The following is a 20000-nucleotide window of genomic DNA, read 5'->3' on the forward strand; positions in this document are numbered from 1 at the left end:
GGGCGTGGCCTCTTTGAGTGACAGGTGGGTGAGCGTATGCTTGCACCTAACCCTGATACAGTGTGTGTCAGTGTTGTGTTCGTGTGTCGTGGGTCCTCACCATTGTCTCCACCATATTAGTCTTGTTGTTCCTCAGTGTTTTGACGGTGTGGAAAACGTCCACGATGTTCTGCTGCTGGATCATCTCGTTGATGCTGCAGATGGCACAGAACGTTCCTGAACGCCCTCCGCCGGTACTGCAGAGGAGGAGGAAGGAAGATATTCATCATCATTAAACATCATCATCATCATCATCATCCTCCTCCAGCATGACACAGAGAATAGAAAAAGGAATAGAAAGAATTAAACAGTCTTTTCAGACCAGTTCCTTTGAAGTTAAACGAGTCAGAGATGTTCACTCTCTCCTTTACAAAACAGCAGGGACTTGTTTTCGCCCTGTTATCACCCTGAACGCTGCTTTTCAAAATGTGTTTATTCTGAAATGTAATGTTTCCTTTCAGCCCTCTTCCTCCTGCCTCTGCTCTGCTGCAGCTGCCGCACCGAGGTCGACCCTGAACCGACAAAACTAGCTTCAGCCGATTCTAATAAAAGTGGAAACAGGATGGGTTTTTCAGAGGCGAGATTTGTTTTTGTTTGTCGTGATGGCATTTAAAGTCTGAGGACTGGTTTCAGGTTTAAAGGTAAAGTAAAAGGTTACTGTTAAAGGACTGGTTACTCTTCATAAGTGCGTCAGTTCGTTGTCACTGTGCTGAAAGGTTTTAGTGATATCTGACTTCAGAAGGCAAAGAAATTAAAAAGACTCACTTGTCTGTGGACGTGTTTATGACCTTACATGGGTTAAATAATGCAGAAAAGTTATTTATTTGTTGTATTGCACTTCATTTTGCTTGTTTGGTGTTTCTGTAAATGCATTGAAAAGACCATTAAAGGAGGAGCAATTGGCTTCCCGTACACACTGTGCAGGTTCCTGAACGCAGCATTTGAGAAAGTCAAAGAATTTCAACAATAAAAGTTGAGAAAACGAACGAGACAAAGAATGACAGGAAGTGACGGACTGAACACGTCACTACACGGAGCAAACGTATAAGAGCTCCACTAATGGATGGAAGACATTTGAAAACACGCCTTCAACTTAAATGTGACTTCTTCATTCTTTCCTGGACTTCCTGTAATGGTCAAAGGCGCAGCGATGCAAACATATCTGAGCGTTTACTGCCTGTGCGCCCCAATCAGCAGTCAGCGCTCCGCCCCGGCCGGAGTCAAACCACCCACCATGAAAACAGCTCCAGACTCCTCCGTCTCACCTGGTTCCAGCTGAATTGCTTCAGTATTCAGGCTGAATAAAACATTCAGGTGCTGAGAGGTGGAGTGGCAGCAGTCACAGACTCACAGACCGTCTACCTGCTCTGTGTTAGCAATGCCAGCACCGCCGCAGCCGCCGCTCTTCCTCTTTCTTTGCTTATAATTTAATGCAAAGAGGGTTAAAAGAGACAAATATTATATTTCTCATTCAGGTTTTCATCAGGTTTTATTACATTTTTTTTAGATGTAAATCTCTTTTTGGAACCGGACACGACACCTCAGGTCTTCATTACACTGGGTTTGGATATTAATATTTTAGAGTAGAATCTAAAATGCAAAGATTTTCCTTATGCACTTCTCCCCTGACCTCATGTTAGTTTCATTTTTTTATTAATTTTTTGGTGCTTGCTTCAGTTTAAAAAATAAAACATACATTTCTCTTCACTACTGTGAGATACGACTCAGGGCTAAAACACATAAATATTACGAAGCAAAATTGCAGAAGACAGGTCAAGACTCAAGCGGCAGCGAGGCTCAAGGCGACTGAATAAGTTTCACAGTTTGTTTGCACGTGTACGAGACGTTTGGCAGCTGATTAACGTCGGCGTCTGAGAGTCAGACAGTCGGAACATGCAGCAGCCGACGGCCAAAGAAACGGCCACAAGCAGAAGAACTAAAGCTGCAGATGATCTCTGCACCGGCAGCTTGTGGTTCTGGAAACAGTGCGGCTGCGTCCTACACCAGAGAACAGTCCATGCTGAAGCTTCTGGTTTGGTTCTGTGTCAGTGCTGATGGACGAACAAACTGTGAATAAATGTTCATTTATATGAAGCAGAAAAATGTTTTTTTAGCTCCTGAAATCACCAAAAACTCGACATGTGTCCAGACAAAGTTTTGTGGATTGCATGATGAGTATGTTTCTCCCCCTAGAACTGGAGGTTAAGCTGGTAAGAGTTTAGGGACTGCTTACAGGAAAAGTTTTTTTATCACAACTTGGATTATAACTATAATTATAACTGATAAATGTCCCAGAGGTAACTTCTCATTTGGGATTCAGGATCTGGAAACATGATACTCATGAAAACAGACGTTGAATGGGGCAAGAAAGGAGCCGTCAGAGATCCAGGTGGCGTTCGGAGGCTCATCAGATTATTGAGACCAAAATCCTTTCAGAACTAAAGACTCTGACAAAACAACGACATGAGCTGCCGCACGCTGGGAACATTTTAATGAGGAGACAGATCGATATCTCTAAAATCTAAAATTCATATTTTCGTACAGTAGGTTTAAATAAATAAAGTGCAGAGAGATCGCTGCGTTAACTGCCCCCCCCCCCCCCCCGCGATGTGCTGAGAATGAGACACGTGTTCAGCATTAAAGAGCCGTCAGACTCCGACCTGCAGGCCGAGCGAGGAGCAGAAAAATAATCCATTTCACCAGCTGCTGATTGAACTATCATGTTTCTCCTTATCTCCGGTATTACTGAGTCTGTGAAATCAATAGCTGCGGCTGATTATTCAGCGAGGCTGAAGCAGAGGAAGCTCACTTCCCCGTCACTCACAGTTAGTGCGGTTAAACGCGACAGCCGGGGCAGCTGGAGATTACTGAACCAAGGCGTTTTGTTCCTAAATGGTTTTTGTACGGAAGCCCTGAATAATAATAACTTTAGTTTTTTTTTTTTTTTTTTTTTTTTTTTTTTTTATCATCTGTGAAAATAATTTTATTTTCTGTTTTGGTCGGGATCATTTTTTCATGTTTTTATTGTTTCTGTATAAAACCTCCAGAAGCCTGAAAGGAATGGGATTTTTGTTTCTGGGAAGATATAAAGAAAAAAAATAAAATAAATGTTTTCGATGAAAAAAAATTTCAAACTTAAATAAATTTAAAAAATGAAAAATGATCCTGCCAAAATAAATAAATAATAAATGAAAAAATAAATAAATAAATGAATAAATAAAAAAAATTAAAAAAGTAATTCTTTTTGTAGGATGAGTTTTTTATTTTTGTTGAAAAAAATCACATCCCCATTTTTTTTTACTTGCCTCTTGTTTTCACAGATGAAATGGCCAAAAAAAAAGCGTAATTTTGTCTTTATTTAAGTTTCACCACATTTTTATTTTATTGTGAAACAACAGATGCACTTTAAAGAACTAAAACTATTTTTGTCATTTTGTACTTTTAATTTGAAATAAATGAAGGATATCTCATTTGTCTGTTCCGGACAGAGTTTGACGTCCGAGGCCGACGGCTCCGAGCGGCAGATTGATTGGAGCTGGGATACGTGTCTCTGTCACTGACTTTATTTGTACGTGGCAACAGGCATTTAACTATTGATTCTGTATCTGAGGGTCAATAGTTGAGTTCAGCTCCACCGGTCTCTCTACAGTGTTTTTACCTGGCAGCTCAAGCTCAGCGACAAACTGCTTCAACCTTTAGTGAGCAGAGGCAAAATACTGATCGACAGATGATTTTACACCAAATACAGCCTATAATCAATAAAACCCAGAAGATGTAAATGTAGAGATAATTTATAATTAATTAGCCACAGATTTGTTTTTGTTCTTAGTGTCTTTTATATTTCTCTCTCTCTCTCTCTCTCTCTCTCTCACAAACACAGAGAGAGAAAACACTGAAAAGCAAACAAAACTCCAACAGCAGCTCCAGGAAGCAAATCAATGCCAATTCTGATTGGCCCAATGAGCTGTGACAGTGGAAGCTGATTGGATGAGCACCAGCGATGTGCTTAAGCCAATGTTTGGAGTGTGTGTGCGTCTGCGAGTGTTTGTGTGCGTTGTTAGCGTTTGTGAACTTCCCTGTAATCTCTCCTGTATAGATTTTACACCCTGTGTTTTCCCTCCCTCATCATCAGCTTCATTTGTTCTGCTCAGGCAGGAAGACACACACACACACACACACACACACACACACACACACACACACACACACACAGGCATATGTACACGTGTGTGTAATCAGCATATTTAGGCTTGTTTAAAGATCTTTGGTGAAAACAGAAATAACAAACAGTGTAATAGACTTTATATATGTGGGTCTATAAAGCATCAACCAACACAACAACAACAACAACAACAACAACAACAACAACAGAAGGTCTCACTCTTTGAAATGAATGTGATAATCTTAAGAACAGACCTTTAAAACTGAAGTCTGATGAATGTTCTGTGTTTGACAGGAAGAGAGACGGACGAGTCTCACAATACCATTTACTGTACATATCATCTTAAAGGTGTGTGTGTGTGTGTGTGTGTGTGTGAATCTTTGTTTTGTGTGTGTGTGTTCTTTTAGAGAAAGTGTACTTTGTCATTGTTAACTGTATCTGTAAATCTTTGTGTCTCCTTCTCTCTGTCTCACATAAACACACAAACACACAGACACACACACACACACACACACACACACACACACACACACACACACCACACACACACACCACACACACACACCACACACAGACACACACACACACACACACACGCACAAAGGGCACGTTTGTCTTCCTACGATTTTGTCTTGATTTATTGTCCCGGTGACGGTGTTTGTTCCTGTCCTCCTTCACTCGCTTCCTACTATTTTATCACATTTTCAAGTGTGTGTGTGTGTGTGTGTGTGTGTGTGTGGTGTGTGGATGTCTGTGTGTGTGTGTGTGTAGTGTGTGTGTGTGGTGTCTGTGTGTGGTGTGTGTATGTCTGTGTGTGTGTGTGTGTGTGTGTGTGTTTGTGTGTGTGTGTGTGTGATGTTGAACTCACAGGCAGTGCACCACAGTCCTCCCGTCTCCGCCGTCATACTGCTCCTGCCACTTAGCCAGCCTCCGGACCAACTGGAGGATGGAGCGCTTGGAGAGAGGCGTGTCCCTGTAGGCCGGCCAGCCGATGAACTGGAAGTGCTGCACCAGGCGGTAACCGTCCTGTGGCTGCGGAGACAGGTGAGGAGACAGGTGAGGAGACAAGTGAGGAGACGGGTGAGGAGACAGGTGAGGAGACGGGTGAGGAGACAGGTGAGGAGACAGGTGAGGAGACGGGTGAGGAGACGAGTGAGGAGACAGGTGTGAGCTGTCGACATCATGCAGTTATTCCATGGTGAGTGTGATGCAATCAACTCCTCCTCCAACCATCAACCGTCTCCTGAAATAGCGCCCCTATGGCGGCAGGTGTGCCGGACTCTGGTTGTCATGGTTACACTAATAAATATAAATGTACCGACAGCCATGGTTACTATAATAACTGTCGTGGCTCGGTTAGGTTCAGGAAAAGATGGTGATTTGGGTTAAAATAAGTAACTTCCTCAACATTAGACGTTCTTTGTCGTCATGGTTACGACATACAAACTGCTGGTTTCACACGGGAATCGAACACACGGCTCTCCTGTGTCACATTCATCCACCACCTCCTCCTGCTCCTCCTGACGTGGACTCTGTCTCTCTTTAAACTACGTCACCGACACTTTTCCCTTTTTGCTCCTGTCATCATCACTACAGCCACTAGATGTCGCCTAGCAACAAAAACCTGACTATGATGTCATAACAAGCTGCTGACAGACGACCTGCGGCTCGTTTCTCACAGGAAGAGTCTCGACGCTGTTGTTTCTCGTATTTAAGATCATTTCCTCTGTCGTCTCTTCGTTTGCCACAGACCTCGTTGAACCAAGCTGCGATCGGAAAGTCTGACGTGCGTCTGCGTCGAGTCCGATCACCTGGTCCGGTGTGGACGCGGACGTCTCTCTTCCATGGCGGCGGCGGCGGCGGCGGTCTCATTTTGCTGACGACAGACTCCAAATGATCCATAAAGCACTTCTCAGGCCTTTGTGCCACAATTAGTTCTTGTTTGTGAACAAAATGCTTTTTCAAAGTAAATAGGATTGGACTCGACAAAGACGACATCTTATAATGTTTAATTCAATTTCATGGCAGACAAAATGTTTCCAGCTGTCTGGCCTAAGGCGGTTGGCATCCGCCACCTAAAATACCACAACCCGCCGTCACTGTCAGACTGATTTACTGCTAGCTTTGCCAGACACGCATATGCACATTGACATTTACACACACAACCAAACAGATAGCGGCGTCTGGTCTTTTTCTTTTTTCCCTCCAAATCCTTCCCTGTCTTTCCACCTCACCTGTCTTCCTGTTTCTCCTTCTCTTCCTTTAATCTACTTCCTCCTTTTTTCTTTTTCTTTTTTATCCCACCTCCCCTGGCAATCAACTCCTCTTTCAAACTGTTTTTCTCTACTTTCCTTTTCCCGCTTTCTCAAAAAACCTTTTCTCTTTCCCTCGCTCTCTCGCCGCCTCCTCCTTCATTTGATGGCTTAGTGGTTGGTGGTACAGACTCAGCTTGGTCGGAGCTGCTCTCACGGTGTGAGACGTGCTGTTGTGGCGATGATATGAGCCATTTCACGCTAGACTGGTGATGTGTTTGAGAGGGAGAGAGCGAGAGAGAGAGAGCAGCAGAATATAGAGAGTGGAGGTAGTGGGGAGTTCACTGAGCACTATAGGAGCGCGCAGACAATAGAGCGCCGCTAGAGTCGTACCGTCATGGATGGGTGATGAAATGAGATGAGAGGGGAGTAACAAGAGGAGGCAAGAGGGGAGAAAAAAGAGAGAGGGGGGAGAGGAGAGGTGAGGAAGTGACGGGAGAGGAGAGAACCAGGAGATAAGAGGAGAATAATCTTCAAACCGTTGTGTTGTTACCGCACCGTGTCCTGCTACCCTGTGTTAGCCCAGCTGCTGCAGCGTGTTAACGATTCAGTCGATTGGCTTCGATATCATCCAACCAGCTGTTCAGAGGTCGCATACAAACCTCTTTACATCTCGCTGCTGGTCATATCATTCCACCACCTTAGCTTTTTTTTAGTCAAATGTAGGTCAAGGAGTCTTTTTATTTATTTTTTATCAAAACATTGTGTATTTTTATTAGACGCCAGGCAGCTGGTCCCCAGTCTGTCTTACAAACTGCCAAACATCTGGTTTTTGTGACCGTTCAGACCTCCACACCTTCGGGTCACGACGACCTCGCGGGTTCAAACCGTTAAGCTCCTGCCATAAGTGATAGTGTCCAGCCGGAGCCATCTTTATCCTCCGTAGCTATGGAAACCAAGCTCTTACAGATAAGGAATGCGGGGGGGGGAAAGCATAACGGCCCAAATCCAGTTCCAGAGCAGGATGAGTGAAGTGAGGCAAAGGGATGACACAGGAACGCAGGAGGTAAGATCATGTGACCGTGTTCTGTCTTCACACATACAGGTGAAGACTACAGATCGGCCTTATTAGGGTACGGCACGGGAAATGTGCCGTCACCATGCGAATGCTCAGGGACATCTTCTGAAGCCGGTCCGACTCGCTCCGATTCATTGTGCTGCTCGTCATTTTCTCTTCGCCGCATCAAGCTTTAAATAAACGCCGATGTTCTGAACAAATAACAGTCAAAATGAAGACAGGTGTGTCACACCGCTGTCCTCAAACATTTATGGACTATTATAAATAAAGGCTTCAGGCTCTTTCTTGTCATCTTGACAATAATCTCGTACAAAAGCCGGGTGCATAAAAAATGATTTTCACAGGACGTTCCTGGCCTGAACCGACCCCTGACCTCAACACTAGCAGACCACAGACCAGGACTCATCCTCCAGCATCAGCGACGCTCTCGTGTCGACTGAATCTACAGTAGATTAACGTCGGAGGGAAGCAGAGAAGACGAGACAAGAGAGACTGAGACAGGAGGACACAGGAGAGTGACGGGACTCTGACTATGTCTTTCCCAGAATGCACAGCTACATATCGTCTTGAATAGATTTTAAGATATTTTTACAACATCTGCCTTCTGCAAACGCAGATGTTGGTGATTATCCTCCTGAACCTGAGGCGACCTCTGAGCTGCAGAATATACAACATTAAGGTTATTAGCGTGTTTATTTATTTTAATATCGTTTGAATAAAAGAGAATGTGGTTTTAAAATCATGTTGGTGTGAACTGAGAGTCTCCGCTGCTGTAAAGCTGCAGGACGTTTCATCTTCCATCAATTAAACTGAACTCCTCTCCTCTCCCCTCCTCTCCTCTCCCCTCCCCTCCCCTCCCCTCCTCTCCTCTCCTCTCCTCTCCTCTCCTCTCCTCTCCTCTCCTCTCCTCTCCCACAGGTGAGAACGTGTGCGTTACCCTGGCCATGTTGCAGATCCTGAAGATCCGGTTGATGATGTCCTCATCGATGTCGGCTGATATGAACTCCACCTGGATGGGACCGTAGCAGCACGAGCTCTTCTCCGGCCAGTACTGCATACATAACTACAGAGGACAGACAGGGACAGAGACGGAGAAGGACGGAGTGATGAGGAGGGAGAACGAGTGATCGTCACCTCTTCCTGTGCATCGCCTGCGTATCTGTGAGCGCCTGTGCGTCTGCGTCTACCTGCGCCGCGTCCATCTCGTTGAGCATTACGATGGAGGAGCAGTTGTAGTCGAACACCAGCCTCCAGAAGTCGCCCATGGTGTTTGGCAAAGGATGCTGGGTAACGATGAAGGCCGCTGGCTGTTTGTGGCTCTGGAGTGTTGAGACGGAGCAGAAATAAATAACCACAGGAAGCAGGAGATAAACACACACACATATATTCACAAAACACACACACACACACTTACGTCCATTAATGCAGCATTGATGTAATTGGAGCTCTCTCCATCCACAGAGATGAGGAACGGGAGGCAGCGGTCCGCCGACAGGACGTCCATGCTGCGGTTCTTGTCGTGGTTCCTGGGTAGCAAACCCACGCTGCAGTCCTCTGGACGGACTCTGGGCGTCACGATGTTCAGAGTCTGATGGACAGAAAAACGCCATGATCGTCATGTCGTAGCAGCAAAGAGCGGATCCCCGAAATCTTTTATTTAGATTTTATTTTAGTTTGTGTGTGTGTGTGTGTGTGTGTGTGTGTGTGTGTGTGTACTTGCCCACCTGGAACTCGTCTTTAATCTGGCTGGAGTTGGTCTGTGGGTCCAGTCTGCTGATGTTGTAGTAAATGGCTCTGAACTCACACACGGGTATGGCTGTGTTCCCACATAGACACGCCTCCAAGATGGCATCGTGGACAAACACGTACTGCTCCTGCAACGTGAGCGTGAGAACGTGATCACCAACACACTCAGACCTTCAGGTTCAGTCTCGAACCTGGGTGTGATCTGAGGAACGCTGTCATGATGCTGACGTCTCTGACGGACTCAAACATTTCCCGCTCTGTGTGTGAGAATTCATTACTGGTGTGCTCTCTCTCTCTCTCCCTCTCTCTCTCTCTCTCTCTCAGCAGCCTGAGAGTGAATTAAAAGGGAGTAGTAGCGTTGCCCTGCAGTGTTTCTGTGCTCTGGATCAAGTGTGCTCTTTGTGCTCCGACTGACGAGCTCGCTGGTAAAAGCATCAGCCAACATGAGCTGCAGCCGCCGCCGTGCATGTTAATGTCCCTCCCTCTCTTTCTGTCCCACAATCGTTCCAGTTCTATCCTCTATCTGTTCCATCACTGTTTTATTTCTGTCTTCTTTTTCTTTCTCTTCCTCTCGCTCTTGTTTTCGTCCGCCGTCTACGGCTTTTTCAATTTGCTTTTTTTTTTCCTTTTCACTCCATCTCTCTCCGTCTGTCTCTCTGTCTCTGGCGAATGTTAATTGTTGCCCTTGGAGCGGAGAGGAGAGTTTTAAAAGCATCACTGAAATGACCTCTCGTGGCCATTACCTACTCTAGTGACACACACACACACACACACACACACGTATGCACACAGGAACAAACACACGAACCCACACAAAGAGGCAAGCACTCATTCATACTCTTAACACACACACACACACACACACACACACACACACACACACACACACACACACCTTTCCCCCTGTGCCTTTTAAAAGATTAATTGCTTTGTGTTGTGCGGAGCAGGATTATAATAGCGTCAAGCAGCTTCAACACTGACACAAATTGCTCCCACACATATTCAAAAGGAAGGGCAGGATGTATTTAGCTTGGTTTCAAGAGGCAAAAAAAACACACACAAACACACACACACACACACACACACACACACACACATATACAAAAACCAGCTTTCATATCACTGCTGTCATGTGAAAACACTCAAAGTGTTGCCCCGGGTAACTTTTCTGAGCCTCGCACTTCTAAAAAACCTATTCACAAGTCAATTCCAGGCTCCAGGCTCGAGCTGTTAGTCTGAAAATGAGGCTGTTTTTCTTTATTCCCCGTAAAGTTGACTTTTTTCTTTTTCTTTTTTTTTGGGGGGGGGGGGGTGGGGGGATGCGACGTTTTTCATCAGTGGCACAAATGAAATGCAGAGGCGGGATGGATTAGGTCGGCTTAAGGTAGCTTAGAGGAGAAATGAATACTTCTGTTCCGAAATGAAAGACCTAACATTTGAAGACAGACTCGGGGGGGAAAAAGAAAAAGAAAAAAAGTGATTGATAGTGCAAAATGAGAACAAATTATGACACTGTGTAAAGGACAGGAAGTGACTCGAGTCCTCAGCTGATGAAAACACACAACTTTTTAGGAAACACACGATCCAGGTTTCAGAGACGTCAAACAATAACCCTCTGATGTGTGACTCAGTCAGCTGATGAAGCCGGTACAGAGCAGTACAGTAGTAGTACAGTAGTAACAGTAGAGTAGTAACAGTAGTAGTAGTAACAGTAGTAGTACAGTAGCACAGTCAGCACTGCATCAACAGCAGCTAGCTGTTATTAGCTCACTGACGGTGATTCATTCTAGGCCGTCTGCTATAGGAATTGCAAATGAATGAAATCACTTTGGCCCTGATGAAAGTTAAGTAATGTTGTGTGTGTGTGTGTGTGTGTGTGTGTGTGTGCATATCTCACAATACCTTACAAACACACAAAGAATACTAAGTCTATGTGTGTTTGATTTTGTGTGTGTGTGTGTGTGTGTGTGTGTGTGTTTGCACTGAGGTCATCTATTATTCAGGGTGCGTTTAATATTCACAGCCTGATTGAGATGGATGATATAAGACTGAGAGAAGTCTCTGTCTCTCTCTTTATGCTCCAGCGTCTCGTCCACGGTCTACAGACGGACTGACGGACACAGAGAGCACGCTTCAAGCTAATGAGGCTAATTGAGCATATTTCCTACATGAAACTCTCCTGTGGTGGAATACGTCTGTGTGTAGATGCAGCTTCTGATTCCAGTTTCCAAGCACCACGGGCAACTTTCAGTAAAAAAGAGCAGACATGTTTTCATTCTTCCTGCAGGGAATTATTTTCACGTTTGTCTAAACAAAGTTGACTGTTGAGTTGTGTTAACAGGTTGTGGAAAAACTTCAGCAGTGGTTTAAATTGCGTTGGATTTGTTACACATGGATGTGTTATAATAGATCCATGCAGTGGTTAGGGTTTGTTGTGTTCGCTGTTCGCTGTGCGCTGTGCGTCCGAACACTCACCTCCGTCTGCACCATGTTGACCCGTTGCGATCTCAGCTCTCGGATGCAGTTGAAGATGTCCACCACGCCTTCGTTCTCCGCCATGTCCAACATGATGTCCACCGCGATGAAACAGCCCGTCCTCCCTGCACCGGCACTGCGCACACAAACAGACTTTATATTTATCTATCTGTGGCTTTAAAAACATGCTGCACTGCCAAATGAATTTGCAGGAAAGCTGCAGCAGAGAAGTGCATTTCTTGCAATGGTGCTAATATGTGGTCTGTGCACTGGTGTATGATGGGAAACGACATTTCAAAAGGTCTGGGTTAAAAAAAACAAAACAAACACATCTCTCCTCTAATCATATTTAAATTATTTCTATGTGTCTGAGACTCAAAGACACAAAATGTGATGGACTAAGTGATGACTAAATGCACATGGAGGCACCTCTCTCTCTCTGTCTGTCTCTCACACACACACACACACACACACACACACACACACACTTTAATACCACATGTCAGGTGTTAAGGTGACACATCCTGAACAGTAATGCCAAGAGGGAAGAGACGGACGGAGGGGCAGACGAGCAGATGGATGGATGGATCAAATGAGCAAGGGAGAGGAGGAGGAGGAAGAGGAGAGAGAGAGGAGGAGGAGGAGGGAGGAGAGAGAGAGAGAGAGAGAGAGAGAGAGAGAGAGAGAGAGAGAGAGAAGAGGTTAGTGATTGGGAGTCATAGAGGTGGTCGTCACAGGGGAGAGATCAAGGGAGGAGAGGAGGTAGGATGGAGGGATGGAGAGGGAACTGCGAGGATGAGGTATGGAGGGATGGGGAGAGGGGAGGGGAGAAACCTATCTTTCACTTTGCATCCCCCTGACACCTCCCATAGACAGCTAGACAGAGAGAGAGAGAGAGAGAGAGAGAGAGGGAGAGAGAGAGAGAGAGAAAAGAGCAGAGAGAGAGAAGGAAAGATAAAAAGGAGAAAGAGAGAGGAAAGGAGGGAGAGCCTCTGCAGATTACCTGTCAACCTCTGTGATTAATGTTGAGACCAGAATACTGCTGGGCCTCTGTGTGTGCGCATGTGTGTGCGCATGTGTGTGTGCGCGCGCGTGTGTGTGTGTGTGTGTGTGTGTGTGTGTGTGTGTTTGAAAGCCTCATGACACAGGCCAATAGCGTCAGAGTGCCCCCGGAAATTGGAAGTGACTGCCATAACTTCCTGCCTGTCTGTCCACATACTTTTACTACAGCTGTCGGTTGACTGCGACTGCTCGCCTTGTTGGTGAGCGCCGATGTTTCCGTCTGAGTGTTTTCCACATTTTTCTAAACAAAGTTGACGGTTAAGTTCAGGACGCGTCGTGGAAAAAACAAGAGTCAAAAGTTGTGTGAAAACTTGAGCAGTGGTTTATATTCCATTGGTTTTATTATCACGTGACAGCAATATTTCCCAACCCCCCCATGCAGAGTACTGGCAGATGCTACAATTTACAGATGTCCCCTAAACGCCTCACATTCAAATATCTGTAGATTGTACAATTAACAGATGAACCCTAAACGCCTCACATGCAGACTATTGGTAGACTCTAGCTACCCCCACTTAGGGGGGTTTTGGGGCAACAGCAGTGACTCTGTAGTGTCTTTATGGGAGGTTAATGGGGTTTATAGTTGTCATTGCAAAATGTGCCAATATGAGGGGCCATCGGGGGCCCCTTTTCCCCTTGGGGGGCCTCTGCACATGAGTTATTTTTGGGAAGGTTATATGAGTCACTTTAGCAGCCAGTTGTTGTTTGTTGTTGTTGTTCTGGTAATTAGCTCGTTTATTTGTTGTCAGAACCATGTCATTGTCGCAGGTTTGTTGGTGCATTCAAGTGCTCGTGGGACGTTCTGAAAACTGTGACTTACAGCAAGAGTCGGTTCCTAAATAGCACTAGAATCCGTATCATATATCTCCATATACTCTTATTAAACTTTGATAATGTTCAGTTTCTTTTCTGTTCCACTTCAGGAACGTAAGAGTCTCGCGTCTTGTTGGGTTTAGGAAATAAAAGCGCTTTGTTAGAGCTCGGGAAATGATTGCGGTTTCAGTTACATGTTGACAAAGTAAACATGTTTATCTCACACTCCCACCCACGCTGTGAGCGCCTGAACGCAGCATTAATCACACTTCAGCTGCAATGAGTTATTGTAGAAAAAACTAAATATATTTTCAGAGAACATTTATCAAAAACATTCAGTGTAAACAATTAGCAACTTGGCAGATACATCTATTATTACATTTCTTTCAAAATATACTGCTGTCCCAAATTACTGCTGCACATGACATCATTTCTAACAGAGGGGTTTGGAATAATAATGTTCTCGATGTGAGACTTTTATCAATTTCCACTATCAGCAAACTCGTATTCAAACAGGAGAAAACAGTGTAAAGAAGAAATATAGTTTGCGGCTGGTGGTTAATCTGCAGAAACAAGTAGGTCCATCAGTATAAAGGTGTGTTACAGTCGTTGAGCTGAAGGTGGATTTGTAAACGGGGATGGTCCTTTGTGCTAACCATAACCTGTTGAATTCCCTCTATGTTAATATTAATTTAAATGATATATTTATATATATTTATATTTAAAAGCTCGTATCGATGTGAGGAATCTACTCCAGAGCTTTTTCTATCGCTTGTCAGAGTGCTGACCTTTTAAAGCTTGTGCCTGCTGACAACCTGGCCCCCGGAGTTGAACTGTTAACGTCCCATAAAGAACAGAACATGGAGGTTAAATATACTGTCGCCGTGGGGATCTTAAAACTGTCACTTTTCTTTTTTCTCTCTCCCTGGTAGATGATGGTGGTGGTGATGGGATGAAAGGTGGGAGGTGAATTTCTTCTTCTTTTTTTCTCCTGTTGCCTACTTCTTAAAGGTTAACGCCATCGATCTGATTTATGGACGAGGGAGATCGGTGAGTGTGAGATCATATTGGTGCTGATGACACCAACTGTTGTCTTATCGGAGAAGGAAAAGGGGAGCGGAGGAAAGGAAGAAGAAGAAGACGGGAGGAAACGCTGACAGTGAGAAGAAGATGGATATTTTCAGACTGTTCTCAGGTTAAAGGTTTCTGGTTTTAATATAAAGTAAAACAGATTAATTTGGTTGTTTAAGATCCTACAAACATTTCTGCTTAGGTAACGCTCTTTCAGTTTTAAACCATGTATATTATTATGATTTGTAAAACCATTCCTGCATTACACTGTATGTTACTGATGTGGTTTTAGATTAGATCTTTCAATAAGAAATAAACAGAGTCCTTGTTGTTATCTGATTGTCGTCTGATTTATTTTAGATTTTAGAAGACTCACTATAAATACTGCATTTAAAAATGCATCTAACAAGTGTGAATAAACTAAAACTAAACTATTAACTATTAACTACTAACTGAAATTCTGACAGATTGTTGTTGTTAAGGTTTCGTTTGGTTTAAGGGGAAAGTTTCTTCCTGGTGGTGACTGTCGCTCGACAAGCGCCATCTTTGTGTTTACGAGACAAGATAATACTACAGCCTCTGAGCAGCTGCGTCTTCGGGGCAGATTGGAGGCTACAGCGACTCGGTATCGGAAAGTGACGAGACAGGTTGCGGCTAGCTGGTTAGCATGCTAACGTCAGAAGTAAAGGCATTAAGTTTGATGCGTAACTTGCAGCGTTTATTCTAGAAGTGGTTAATGCTAACGTTAGCTATGTAGCAATAATAAAAACTTACAAACACTTCCTGGTTATGGTTAGGGAAGGTTAGGTTTAACCACAATACAGCTACTCATTAAGGTTAGTAAATCATCATGGTCGTGGTCAGAAGGAAACTATGAGCAGTGGCTTCTCAGACCAGAGACGTTATTCACGTTGTGTTGGTTGTAACAGAAATAGAGAAGCTTTGCTCGTGTCCTTCAATAAGTTGAAGTATTTTGGTGTGTTCCTTTGTATTGTACAGTCTCAGTGAAAGACAGATTGTGATGGTGGGTGGTTACAGTACAACACGTTTGTTTTATTTATATCTAAGTATTAAAATTTTACATATTTTATTATTTTATTTATTTGATATTGTCATTGTGCAGTTTTTTCTTTTTTGATACTGTCACTTTGCTGCTGTAATACTGCACATTTCCCCACTAATAACAGAATATCTTATCTTATTCTAAAATCAAAAATATAGAAATAATCATCAAAATATGAAATATAAAGTGAAAGTGGCTCCATGTTTATACACAAGCAAAAAGAACAGTCTTTGTTCTGCACAAGAGAGAGCGAGCGTCTGTGTTTGTCCTTGTCTGGTCTGTGCAGCCACTGACCGGCAGCATCAGGGAATTAAGTTCATCTTCTGTGCAAGACCTTCAGAAGTGTGTGTGTGTGTGTGTGTGTGTGCGTGTGTGTGTGTGTGTGTGTGTGCGTACGTACCTGCAGTGTGCCACTATGGGCCCGGCGTCTGGCGGGTTGAGAAACTTGACCTGTCTTATGAAGCCCAGCAGTCCTGTGGCGTAGCAGGGAACGCCGTGGTCGGGCCAGCTGGTGAAATGGAACTGACGGAGTTCACGGATCTCGTGGTGACCCTTCTGAGTAACACACACACACACACACACACACACACACACACACACACACAGAGGAAGAGAGGGAGAGTATTTTTATATTTTATTCTGTCTCTTCAGGAAACGCAGCAGCCATTTTTTCGTCTCACTGTTGATGACAAATGCTCGGATCTCAAAAAATCTTATCACGGCCCTTCTGGGGAAGACTGACGAGAAGACATATCGTGGTTCAGCAGCCTAATTTACAGCAGGGATTTCAGGAATCTGGGGGCCACGCTGCCTCTCTGGCTTCAGATGGAAAATAAATCGATCTCATGGATGTCAAGACGGCACTTTGGGCCACTTCTGGGAACGAGAGACAGGAAGACTTATCGTGGCTCATTTGCCTAATTTACAGGGGAGATTTGAGGAAACTGATGGCCATTTTGGCTCCACCAAAAAAGATTAATTGATTTCACAAATCTCATGATGGCCCTTTTGGGAGAGACTTACAGGAGGAAACGCCATGGTTCAGTTCAGCTGGCTAATTTACAAGGAGATCTCAGACATCTAACAGTCACTCGGCTCCCCTCTGTATGAATGAAGATATCACGAAGACATCAGAACAGAGGGGAAAATATAAAACACAATATACTTTTATTAAACAAATAAAGTTTCTTTTTTATGACTTTCATTTCAGCAGCGGAGACACGGAGCCCCGCTCGCTGGAAAGACAGATTTTTAAAGACTAAGATAAAAAAATAAAATAAATTGGACTCCCACACCACTCACTGTGGCTCTTCTTCGAAACAGATACAGAAAGAGACAGTTTGGTACATAACAATAGAGATTATGGGGAAACGAAATGGCAGTGGGAATCCATTGTGGCTCTCCGTGTGATAGCATCTTGACATTTTAATGATGTACTTTCTGGAAACACAAAGGGCTGGTAAATACTTTACCGTCTAACAATGGGGATATTAAGAAACTGAAGATGACATTCTGATGCTTAACAGATGGAAGTTAAGTCTCACGTCACGCTGCCACCTCAGGACACACACACACACACACACACACACACACACACACACACACACGTGCTGTAATATCTGAAAACTGTGGTGTGCAGGATTTCCTGCTTAGCTGATGAAGAGACGTTCTGGATCAGAACCAGTGCTGCAGTCCAGGGGAGGAAGTCAGAAATTATAATTAGAAGAATATTTGGTTGAATCTTGTATGAGCCGGGGAGGAAGAGTATGAAATTGTCCACTATGCAAAAAGTAATGGTACATCACATTCAAGATGTTATTATACCTAATATTAGCTGGCACAATGCAGATTTTTCTTTTCCTCTAATTTCCTTTGAAATGTCATCACCTCTTGACCATGTGACTGAAACAGGAAGTAGGTCGAAAGAATGCAGTGTAGCGGGGGATCAGCACTGGGTGTGGTATCTTATTTTGTTGTAGTGGGGACGCATTCAAGTGTTACATCAGCTGTTTCAGCAACAGAGGTGATAAAGTGAGATAAAGTATAAAGTTGTGATTATCATCAACAGAATGAAAATCCTGCGAAAGAAACTCAAACTTAGAAACGCCTCAAATTAGAAACTAGAAACCAAGTAAAACAAAGGGATCCGATGGTATTTATGAAACAAAGTATGTTCCATCAAAACAGCCCGAATATAAATTTGGCTCCTACAAATATCAAATGGTGATGTGACAGGAGTCGCTCGTAGTGTTGAACCTTGAAGCGTTACAGAAGTTACAGCAAGTTTCAGTCCATTCTTTACTGTTGTGGTTCATTATCACACCGTTCATTGTGTTGAAGTGAAAAACGCTCTAAAAACCCACTGCACACTCACAAATAGCTCAGTGAGCGACTAGCTGCTGATCATTAGCAGCCAAAGAGCCAGATACTTCCACCAGCGGAAGGTAGAGACCAAAAAACGAAGTGTCTATCGGACCTGGATCTATGGTTCCATACGGTTCTGGAACAGCTGGATGTGTCAAAGCTTTTCCGCTGCCCCTGAAACGATCTGTTATTGCAGGTTTTAATTATTTGGTGTGTTTTGAATCCAGGTTTTCAATTCACCTCCAGCTAAACCCCCAGAACACCTCAGTGTATTCTCTCCATTTCAGACGTGTCAACTTGTATACCTGTATAACAGGTAACTCGCGTCAGCTGCCTTGAAGCCGAGGGGTCTTGCTTCTAGTTCCTGCATCTCAGGGCGTCCAGCCACGACTCTCCTCACAGGGATGTAGAAATATTTCAGAACTTTTTTTTTGACAGCTCCTAAATGCGTCATAAGATATGTATGACCCTTTCTTCAGTTTCCTGCTGCTACACTTTTCTCTACAACACTTCAGGCTTCTGCTTTAATAATTCAAACTATGGATTCCATTATACCGCTGTAAACCAGACGGGCCTTAAGTGGCGAGATCCGCGTCCCGTTCAGTTCAGTTTACCCTCCAAGAATAGAACCGGGAGGAAACCGTCGTTATTGCAGCTGCCGCTCTGCTCCGGTACAGACGGAGGGCGCAGTGAAACTGTTTGCCTTGGCTGAGTGCCGCATGATAACTCGAGAAGGAGGGATGACATAGAAAGAAGAGACACAGGGGTAGTGGTCAAGAAATGGAGATTGTGAGTGGGAAGGAACTGAGGTCATGGAAGAAGGAGGGAGAGGGAGGGAGAGGGAGGGAGGAAGGGTGGTGGTGTGGGGAAGGATGAAGATACAGATGTGAGACAAAATTAAAAATGAAAAAAAGCAGAAAAAGTAAAGATAGAGAAGAGGAGATAAACAGAGACACACAAAGAGAGATAGAGAGAGGAGAAAAATAAAAACCTAGAAAACCACGAGGTGATTTGATAACCCGACTTCCCATTGATTTGCTCTCTTGTGATGTTGAAATTACTTCTCTAAATCGATAGAAGGCGGTCCAACGCAGCCAGGGCCTCGAATCCACGACTGCACGGTGAAAAAAAAACAAAAAAAACCCAAAGCAACAACAACGTTAAGGTGCAGAACAACATGTTGGAGCTCGGTGATGAGGATGTGGAAACACTTTAAAGCCTCTCCTCACATTTTACACCCTTTTCCTTTGCAATGGACGAGTGACAGACAATAAATCTTATTGATCTGCAGTGAGTAATAAATTCTCCCCGGATCTATCGCAGGTCCGGATGTGCAGAACATGTGTGTTGGTAAAAGCTGCTGGTGTCTGAATCTTTTAGATGCATTTATTTTTGCACATGCAGGTACAAACTTCTCTGACGAGCTTTTTACGGGAGCGTCCGAGAGTAAGATGCACGTGCGGTAGATGTGCGGTGTTTCAGTGCGTCTGGGTGTCGTTGCTCTCTCAGGTCTCGAATGAGCGAAGGGAGCTCAGCGTCTTCCTCAAGGTCGCTGCGACAACGTGCCGAGCTTCCCTTTCAGGTGGAAGCTGAACCCGTGACCTCGTAGTTATGGCGTACGGGCTCGTCAACCACGAGTACACCCTGACATTTATGGGATTCTTCTGCACCGCGAGCTTCCACGCCCTCACGTAGGACGCCATGACACCATGTAGGAGGGAAAATGGTGAATGGAAGTCTCAAAACCATCATGTAGGAAGCAACTCATGGAATAACATCCCTACGGTGGCGGCGTACCAGACCTTCATCATCATGGTTAAAATGATAATAAAAATGCTTGGTTAAGTTTAAAAAAAGATTATGGTTTAGGTTAAA

The 20000-nt window shown here is 44.2% G+C and overlaps 1 protein-coding gene across 1 annotated transcript in view; it reads right to left on the minus strand.

The window, feature by feature from the left end:
• The window catches only part of ptprt (protein tyrosine phosphatase receptor type T), a 314644-nt gene that overhangs the window by 3213 nt on the left and 291431 nt on the right, over positions 1 to 20000 (minus strand). The window contains exons 31-38 of the mRNA XM_087170691.1: positions 16162 to 16316; positions 11753 to 11888; positions 9256 to 9405; positions 8946 to 9119; positions 8719 to 8850; positions 8469 to 8594; positions 5070 to 5233; positions 101 to 236 (exon numbers count right to left, since the gene is read on the minus strand). Coding sequence (XP_087026817.1) covers positions 101 to 236; positions 5070 to 5233; positions 8469 to 8594; positions 8719 to 8850; positions 8946 to 9119; positions 9256 to 9405; positions 11753 to 11888; positions 16162 to 16316 — 1173 coding nt within the window. The remainder of the gene's footprint in view (positions 1 to 100; positions 237 to 5069; positions 5234 to 8468; positions 8595 to 8718; positions 8851 to 8945; positions 9120 to 9255; positions 9406 to 11752; positions 11889 to 16161; positions 16317 to 20000) is intronic.

This window comes from Seriola lalandi, unplaced genomic scaffold (genome assembly GCF_002814215.2).
Source record: "Seriola lalandi dorsalis isolate HSWRI2012SDOR001 ecotype SW California unplaced genomic scaffold, Sedor1 jcf7180002054957, whole genome shotgun sequence".
Classification (NCBI taxonomy): domain Eukaryota; kingdom Metazoa; phylum Chordata; class Actinopteri; order Carangiformes; family Carangidae; genus Seriola; species Seriola lalandi.